The sequence below is a fragment of the Nicotiana attenuata genome, chromosome 1 (genome assembly GCF_001879085.1).
Source record: "Nicotiana attenuata strain UT chromosome 1, NIATTr2, whole genome shotgun sequence".
Taxonomy (NCBI): Eukaryota; Viridiplantae; Streptophyta; class Magnoliopsida; order Solanales; family Solanaceae; genus Nicotiana; species Nicotiana attenuata.
In genome coordinates, this window is record NC_031989.1 from 11,103,562 (window position 1) to 11,113,631 (window position 10,070).

At 43.6% G+C, this 10,070-nt stretch overlaps 1 protein-coding gene across 1 annotated transcript; it reads left to right on the top strand.

The window, feature by feature from the left end:
• On the top strand, positions 2,090-2,914 carry LOC109233019 (uncharacterized mitochondrial protein AtMg00810-like). The gene is made up of 2 exons (XM_019398758.1): positions 2,090-2,553; positions 2,605-2,914. Exons 1-2 carry the CDS (start codon positions 2,090-2,092, stop codon positions 2,912-2,914), a joined length of 774 nt encoding a protein of 257 aa, XP_019254303.1.

Genomic DNA, 10,070 nt, shown 5'->3' on the forward strand with positions numbered 1-10,070 from the left:
CTGAAAACGCGAACACCGTTGGCGCGCGACCGGACAAAAAATGGACTATATGAGTGGCCCATTTCACATCCACAAGATCACATATCTACCACTGCAACTCTCTTAACCACTTGGCACCAGACTGGGTCATCCGCACTCTAAAGCTCTTACATATGTTCTGAATAAATTCCCGCTTCCGTTTGATAAGCGAGACAAGTTTCTTTATTGTAATTCTCGTTTGTCTAATAAAGCCCATCGGCACCCGTTTCACCAATTAACTCTAAAAAGCTCTAAACCTCTTCAAATTATTTTTAGTGATATATGGGGGCCCTCTCCTGTGTTATCTCTTGACAAAAAAATTATATTATTGTATTTTTGTTGATCAATACACGAGTTATAATTGGCTCTACACACTTACAAATAAATCTGAAGTCAAAGCAATTTTTCATAAATTCCATCCTTTGATAGAAAAATATTTCGATACCAAAATTTTATCGCTTGATATTGATGGTGGAGGAGAGTATAAAAGTCTTGATTCTTATCTTTCGGTTCACGGTATTGAACATCTTTCTACCCCACCCTATACGCCTCAAATAGTTGCTCTTGCTGAGCAAAGACATTGCCACATTATTGAAACTGCCAAAACACTCTTACATGAGGCATCTCTCCCATCACTTTTTTGGTCCTTCGCTTGTCACCATGCAGTTTATCTAATTAACCGACTACCTACACCACTTTTAAATAATAATTCTCCGTTTGAAAATTATCTAGAAAGGCACCTGACTACACTTCTCTATAAATTTTTGGTTGTTTATCCATTGCTTAAACCATACTCCAAAAATAAACTTGAACCAAAATCCACCCCATGTGTTTATCTCGGGTTTTCCTTGTCCCATCACTGCCACCAGTGCTTTAATCAAATATCGTCAAAAATTTATCTATCCCGAGATGTGCAATTTTTTGAGAATAATTTTCCATTCAAAAATTTATTCTCCAATTTTGCAATTAAAACAACTCACCTTGAATGGGCAAATACTACAATTATTGATTCACACAACCCCACCCCTAATGTTTCTGTTATTTTAGATTTTCCCCAACCAATTAAATTATCAATTGACCCCCCCAGTTACAGAACACCAGTCAAACACGACTTCTCCTTACCCTACCCATACAGTACTACCTCCCCAATCCTCCATCTCCGGTGCGCCAGCGGCAGAAGCGGGTTTGGACTCTCCACAGACTCCTACTCAAGGTAATCCTCACTCTTCTCCTTCTTCTGTAATTCCCACTGCCTAGGACTCTATTTCCCCGTGTCCATCTTCTCCAAATAATGCTTGCACTGCCCGTCACCCACTACTCACCAAGACCCCTATAAATGCACCAAGTCCCAAATTCGGAGCATCACAAACCTTTCCCCCTTCTAGTGTATCATTGTAGAACACCCCAATCTAAAACCATGGCCCCTCCCCCTGATGCCTCTGTTTGAATAGACAACTGCCAAGAGGCACCATCAGTTGAACCTACATTGACACAATGCCCTTCCCCTCCCAATCGTATAGTCACTCGTTCTCAGAATAATATTCAGAAACCAAAAGAATTTTTGATTATCTTGCTCACTTAGAAACCTCACTTGTGCCGCATACCTTCAAACAAGCGGAGAAACACCCTGGGTGGAGGAAAGCTATGAAACTAGAATTTGATGCTTTACTGAATAACCGTACTTGGGAACTAGTCCCAAATCATCCTTCTAAAAATGTTGTTTCGTGTAAGTGGCTTTTCAGGATTAAAAGAAAAGCATACGGGTTTGTTGATCACTACAAAGTGAGATTGGTTGCCAAAGGATTTACTTAGAAGCCGGGTGTTGATTTTCACTCGACTTTCAGTCCGGTAGTCAAATCCACCACTGTCCGAATCATACTTGCTGTTGCCCTCTGGTTTCATTGGCCTCTTCTCCAAATCGACGTCAACAATGCATTTCTTCAAGGTGACCTTGAAGAAGATGTTTACATGACGCAACCTACGGGCTTTGCTTGTGACAACAATCCGACTCATATTTGTAATTTGCGCAAGGTGATTTATGGTCTGAAGCAAGCACCTCGGGCTTGGTATAATGCACTCAAAGGTCATCTTCTATACATGGGATTATTCAAGACCGGATAACTCTTTGTTTGTTAGGATAAGCAATGCTGGCTTCATGTTCATTTTGGTATATGTCGACGACATCATCGTTACAGGCAGCAATCCTATCACTGTGAATGAGGTTATAGCTTCTCTTTCCTCTCGCTTTTCACTTAAAGATATGGGAAACCTTCATTATTTTCTTGGTGTTGAGGTGATTCGAAGTTCTGATGACATTATTCTCTCTCAAGCAAATTATGCCAATGAAATTCTAAATGCTGAAATGATGTCTGATTACAAAAGTGCTAAAACACCAATGAGTAATTCCGAGTTACTCAAACCCAATGATGGGGCTCAACTTATAGATGAAACTCATTATCGCCGAGTCTTAGGGAAACTTCAATATATGTCCTTTACAAGGCCGGACATTTCCTATGCAGTTAACAAATTGTCCCAGTTTATGCAGCCATCGGACTTACATTAGAAAGCTGTGAAACATGTTCTCAGGTATCTTCGTGGTACAATCCAGTTTGGCCTACGTGTGACTCCAAATTGTGATTTCAATATGCACATGTACTCTGATGCCGACTGGGCTGGAGATCTCACTGACAGATCTTCCACATCTGGCTACATTCTATTTTTTGATCGCAATCCTATCAGTTGGTCTTCAAAAAAGCAAAAAACTGTAGCTCGCACGTCAACTGAAACTGAATATAGAGCTGTTGCCAATGCCCTTGCCGAGTTACTGTGGATAAGAAACCTATTACTTGAGATGAAGCTCCCTGTCAGAGATACCCCTACAATCTACAGTGAGTGACAATATTGGTGTCACTTACCTAAGCGAGAATCTAGGCCTTCACAGTCGCATGAAGCATGTTGAGGTGGACTTTCACTTTGTGCGTAACCATGTTGAAAAAAAGGTGGTTGAGGTTGCTCATGTTCATTCTGCTGACCAGCTCGCTGATATGCTTACCAAACCACTTGCCAAACCAGCCTTTGACCGAGATCTGTCCAAGTTAGCCTTAGTGACACATCGCCTAACTTCAGGGGGCGTATTGGAACAACTGCTGTTACTAGTTGTTATCCGTTAGGATTAGTCCTTATCTTTAATGCTTACCCTTAGATTAGATAGAGATTTAGAGTTCTACTTCCAGTTCATATTTATCATTTAGTTAGTTAGCTTTTGATAGTGTTTTGATTTGAATAAGTCTCCTAATTCAAGGAGTACTCTTAGGAAGACTTGTATTTAAACTGAGCTTGGCATTCAATATACATATAGTTTTTCGTCATATCTTTGAGTTTTTATATGCAATAGTGATAATAATTGGGATCTATCCAAGATATCCTTCATTTACCACTCAATATCATTGATAATATTAACTCTATTCCTCTAAACATATGTCCCAATGCTTTTGACACTCCGGTGTGGGATATCAATAGTAGTGGTACATTTACGACTAACTCTTGTTATAAGCTTATTGATGGCAAAATTAATACTGAGAAAGATTTAACATGGATTTGGCGCCTGCACACCCCTAATAAAATTAAGTTTTTCTTATGGTTATGCTACCACGATAGAATTCCTTGTTGCTGGTACTTAAATTATATAGGCATGAACACTGATGTTACTTGTCCGGTATGTAGAGATTCTCAAGAAACTATTACCCATATATTACTACACTGCTATGTTACTAAGAATATTTGAAATAATTTGAGTGTTACAATAGATCACCATGTAGTCGACACTGATGATAAACATTGGCTTCTAGGACTTAGAGATCTAACTCAACCGAGGTAATAAAATACTTGGATCAAGGATACCCTACTTACAACACTTTACTTCATGATTGCAGGTGGCTAATATCCAGAATAAGGAAGCTGAAGTTAAAGCATAACTTCAAAGAAGAAAATGAAGTAGCTCACTTGTTAGCTAGGGAAACAACTGATGTTTTATACTTCAATACCACACAAGAGGGGGGGGGGGTGATTTGTGTGGTGACCCATTTTTTTGCTTAAGCTGTTTTATGGAAGGACTTGGTTCTTCTAAGTGTTCCTTAACCTACTATTGCAGAAATAGTAAATGTAGAAAGTAAAGAACACAAGTATTTTACGTGGAAAACACCTGGCTCAAAAGGTGAAAAAACCATGACCTACTTTCCAGTAGGATTTTCCCAAACTCTCCACTAAAATCACTGAGCTAAAAACTGCATTTACAAACTCTTTTGTAAACCTAGGACTAACTCTAATCCCGTTGTAGCTCACAACCTCAACTGTTGCGACAACTTCAAGTTAACTCTAACTTGAAAACTCTGAGTACCTAATACAATTGCTTCTAGATAAAGCTGAAAGGTACAATATGAAAACACCTACTACAATTGAACTAGAACAAAAGACAGACACTTGGAAGTGGTTCTTCTATCTGGTTCAAGTAGCTTCAGGTTTGCACGCTTGAATCACACACAAATTGCTTGCAAAATTGCCTTGCTATTTTGCTCTCAATTCACGTTTAACTTCTGCTTATGTGCGTTACCTGTAAAAGAGAACAACACTGATATTCATAGAGTTAGTGATGATTGTAAATGTTGTCCCGAGGGTATGAAACCCCGGATTTCACATCATTTCACTACTTCGAGGTGGCGCACACGCTAGACGACGAGCGTGGGGTCGTGCACCATTGGGGATTATGACTTGGTCAGTCCTGTATGACTATTAAGTCACGTATTTGATTGAAAACTGTTTGATATTATTGTGTTTTGGGAAAGTATTACTATGTTTGGGGCTAAATGCCGTGTTTGGGCCTCGTACCGACTGTTTGGACCCTTAGGGGCTTTTTTTTACTATTGTTTCCTCACTGTTTTTGGTTTAATATCTACACTTAGTCATGCTATGTTTTACTGATTTCATAACTCGGTTCTATTTACTCCGTTTTGATTCTATAAATGATATTTTGGGCTGAGCACCTGTTTTACTGTTAGCCCGAGTGGTTTGAGAGATTTCTGATTAAGTAAGGCCGAGGGCCTGTGTTGTGAGGATATCATGGGATCGGGCTGCGCGCCGCAGCATGTTGTAATGATTTGTGATATATGAGATGCCGAGGGCCTGATTTATTATACCACGAGATGTCTTGTGATAGCGCTTGGGCTGTATGAGCCCCTCCAGAGTCTGAACACCCCCAGTCAGCATGGATACCTAGTGTGTGTGATGTGATATTTCTCGAGGGGCTGATTTTGATTATGTTGTTGCTCGAGGGGCTGATTATGAGTGATTGTGAGGTAGCCCGGGGGGCGGTTTACGGTACATGTCTTGCCCGAGGGGCTGTTTATGTTTTGTGTCATTTTACTCACTGTTTTCATCACTTACTTGAAACTATTGAAAGATGTTTAAAAGAAAAGGCTTTTACTGAACTTGAGTCTGTTTTTACGAGTTAATTGATTTTTGTACTATGTTGGAAATATATTGTTTTGCTGTACTGCTATGACATGGAATTATCTATTTTCTTACTGCTAAGCTGCTTTTACTTTTATTACTTACTGAGTTGGCGTACTCACATTACTCCCTGTACCTTGCGTGCAGATCTAGGAGTTGCGGGTCTTGATAGCGAGCATTGATCGGTTCTCTCAGTAGGTCTTAGGGTCGACAAGGTAGCTGCATGGCATTCGCAGCCCTGTTCTTCTCCCTCATATCTTCCCTAGATTATATATTAGTATTTTCTTCTAAACTTTGTTAGACCTTCTTGTAGTTAGAAGGATTTTGTAGTTGCTCATGACTGGTGACTCCCTGATGTCGGGCTTGTGTATTTTCTTTCGCACTGGTTATTTAAACTTATATTATGAGATATTTTGTTAATTAATGGCTGAAAATGACTTTTATAGGATTCTGGTTGTATTTTGGTTTGCGTCGGCTGGCCTAGTTTCACGATAGGGGCCATCACGACCGGGTCAGTTTTAGGGTCATGACAAGTTGGTATTAGAGCCTAGGTTACATAGGTCTCACAAGTCATGAGCGGGTTTAGTAGAGTCTCGTGGATCAGTACGGAGACGTCGGTACTTATCCTCGGGAGGCTGCAGAACCTTTAGGAAAAACTTCATATTCTTGAATTCCTATCGCGCAAATCTGTTGATTCTGGTAACTAAACTTCTATTATTCTATTCTCTTACAGATGGTGAGGAACGTGCTACCGGTCAGGATGGACGACCACCAGTACCACCAGCTGGGGCCACTAGAGGCTGAAGACGCGGTCGAGGACGTGGTAGGGGCAGGGGTGTAGCCCGCACAGCAGCTAGGGCAACACCTGCAGATCTACCAGCCGCCCCAGTTTAGGATCAGGTCCAGTTGCAGACACTCTGACAGTACCAGAGGCACCAGCTGTGCTTATTGTTATCCTAGGCCTTCAGGAGGCCCTGGCCTAGATTCTATCAGTGTGCACTGGCCTGGCTCAGGCAGTCTCAGTTACTACGACTGCAGCTACTTCTCAGGCCGGGAGAGGCACTCAGACTCCGGCTGCTCGCACACCGGAGCAGGTCGTGCAGGGACTTCACACACCGGGGGCACCTCCATCCCAGCCGGTTGCAGCTGCTCAGGACTATGTAGCTCCTGTTATGCTAGAGGATGAGCAATGCAGGTTGGAGAGGTTTGGTAGACTTCATCCTCCGTCATTTAGTGGTGCTGAGGGTGAGGATGCACAGGGTTTCTTGGATAAGTGTCAGAGGATGCTTCGGACAGCCGATATTCAAGAGACCAGTGGAATCTCGTTCACTACTTTTCAGTTCTCTGGGGCTGCACTTAGATGGTGGGAGGCTTACGAGAGGCGTAGGCCCCCTTTCTTGGCAGTAGTTTTCCGTTCTCTTCCTAGAGAAGTTTGTACCTGAGTCTCGCCGAGAGGAGCTGCGCAGGCAGTTCGAGCAGCTTCATCAGGGTGATAGATCTGTCTCACAGTATGAGATGCGATTCTCCGAGTTGGCTCGTCATGCGGTCTGGTTGGTTCCCACAGACCGAGAGAGGATCAGAAAGTTTATAGATGGCCTCGGTTTTCAACTTCAGTTTCTTATGACCAGAGAGAGAGTATCTGGCGCTACCTTTGATGAGGTTGTTGACATAGCTCGGCAGATTGAGATGGTTCGTGGTCAGGAGAGGTTTGAGAGGGAGGCTTAGAGGCCTCGTGGTCAGGGTGGATTCAGTGGTACTCCTCATGGGGGTTAGTTTCAGCACGACAGAGGCCATCCATTCAGGTATGCTCAGTCAGCTCGCCCAACTTATCGTGGGGCATCATCGGGCCTTGGTTCTCATTGTTTTCATCAGGGCCATTCCTCACTTAGTGCCCTTCCAGCCCAGAGTTCGTCCCGTGCTCCATCAGTTCAGGGCTCTTCTATGCCAGGTTCTTCTGCTAGTCATCCCGGTGCTAGGGGTTCCCTTCAGTCCCCGTCTCCAGCACTTGGGGGTTGTTATGAGTGTGGAGAGTTGGGGCATATGTGGAGGTAGTTTCCTCATCGTCTTGGGGGTCCATCTCAGTAGAGGAGTCAGCCATCGACTTCAGCACCAGTTACTTCACCACCCACCCAGCCAGCTAGGGGTGGAGGACAGTCAGCTAGAGGTCGCTCGGAGGGGGAGGTCGATCAGGTGGTGGTCAAGACTATTTCTATGCACTCCCAGCTAGACCCGATGCTATTTCTTCAGATGCTGTAATTACAGGTATCGTCTCAATTTGCAATAGAGATGCCTCTGTGTTATTTGATCCCGGTTCCAATTTTTCACATGTGTCATCATATTTTGCTCGTTATTTGGATACGCCCCGTGAGTCTCCCGCTCATCTGTTCGTGTATCTATTTCGGTGGGCGATACTGTTATTGTAGATCGTGTATATCGATCGTGTGTGGTGACTATTGGGGGTTTGGAGACCCGAGTGGACCTTCTGTTGCTTTGTATGGTCGATTTTGATGTGATATTGGGCATGGATTGGTTATCTTCGTGTCGTGCTATTTTGGATTATCATGCTAAGACTGTGACGCTGGCTATGCCGGGTGTGCCACTGATTGAGTGGCGAGGTTCGACTGATTTTGTCTCCAGTAGGGTGATCTCATTTTTGAAGGCCCAGCGGATGGTTGGGAAGGGTTGTCTCTCTTACTTAGCCTTCGTGAGGGATGTCAGTGCAGAGACTCCTACTATTGATTCAGTCCTGGTAGTAAGGGACTTCCCGGATGTGTTTTCTGCAGACCTGCCGAGCATGCCACCGAACATGGATATTGACTTTGGAATTGATTTTGTGCCAGGCACTCAACCCATTTCTATTCCAACGTATTGTATGTAACCAGCAGAGTTGAAGGAGTATCTTTAGGAACTCCTTGATAAGGGATTTATTCGGCCTAGTGTGTCGCCTTGGGGTGCGCCTGTTCTGTTTGTGAAGAAGAAGGATGGCACGATGAGGATGTGCATTGATTACAGGCAGTTGAACAAGGTCACAATCAATAACAAGTATCCTTTGCCTCGTATTGATGATTTATTCGACCAGCTTCAGGGAGCGAGGGTGTTCTCCAAGATTGATCTCAGGTTAAGGTATCAACAGTTGAAGATCAGGGACTCGGATATTCTTAAGACAGCTCTTAGGACCCGATATGGTCACTATGAGTTCTAGTGATGTCTTTTGGGCTGACCAATGCCCCAGAAACGTTCATGCATTTGATGAACAACGTGTTTCGACCTTATCTCGACTCGTTCATTATTGTATTCATTGATGATATTCTGGTGTATTCGCATAGTCAGGAAGAGCACGCAGAGCATTTAAGAGTGGTGTTGCAGTGGTTGAGGGAAGATAAGCTTTATGAAAAGTTCTCCAAGTGTGAGTTTTGGCTCAGTTCAGTGGCTTTCTTGGGGCACGTGGTGTCCAGCGAGGGTACTCAGGTTGATCCGAAGAAGATAGAGGCGGTTCAGAGTTGGCCCACGCCGTCCTCAACCGCAGAGATTCGCAGCTTTCTTAGATAGGTGGGTTATTACCGTCGGTTCGTTCAGGGATTTTCATCTATTGCATCCCCCTTGACCAAGTTGACTCAAAAGGGTGCGCCTTTCATGTGGTCGGATGAGTGTGAGGCGAGCTTTTAGAAGCTCAAGACTGCCTCGACCACGACTCCAGTGTTAGTTTTGCCATCAGCTTCAGGTTCATATACAGTGTATTGTGATGCTTCGAGAGTTGGTATTGGGTGTGTGTTGATGTAGGAGGGTAGAGTGATTGCTTATGCTTCTCGTCAATTGAAGCCCCATGAGAAGAACTACCCTGTTCATGATCTAGAGTTGGCTTCCATTGTTCACGTGCTGAAGATTTGGAGGCATTATATGTATGGTGTGTCTTGTGAGGTATTTATTGATCATCGTAGCCTCCAACACTTGTTCAAGCAGAAGGATCTTAATTTGAGGCGGCGGAGATGGTTGGAGCTGCTAAAGGACTATGATATCACTATCTTGTACCATCCGGGGAAGGCCAATGTAGTGGCCGATGCTTTGAGTAGGAAGGCGGTAAGTATGGGTAGTTTGGCATATATTCCTATTGGGGAGAGACCTCTTGCAGTTCATGTTCAGGCCTTGGCCAATCGGTTTGTGAGGTTGGATATTTCAGAGCCCAGTCGGGTCTTAGCTTGTGTGGTTTCTCGGTCTTCCTTGTTTGATCGCATCAGAGAGCGCCAGTATGATGATCCTCATTTTCTTGTCCTTAAGGACAGAGTTCAGCACGACGATGCCAGAGATGTGATGATTGGTGATGATGGGGTATTGAGGATGCAGGGCCGAATATGTGTGCCCAGTGTAGATGGGCTTCGGGAGTTGATTCTGGAGGAGGCCCATAGCTCGCGGTATTCCATCCATCCGGGTGCCGCAAAAATGTATCAGGATTTGAGACAACATTACTAGTGGAGGAGAATGAAGAAGGATATTGTGGGATTTGTAGCTCGGTGGCTTAATTGTCAGCAGGTGAAGTATGAGCATCAGAG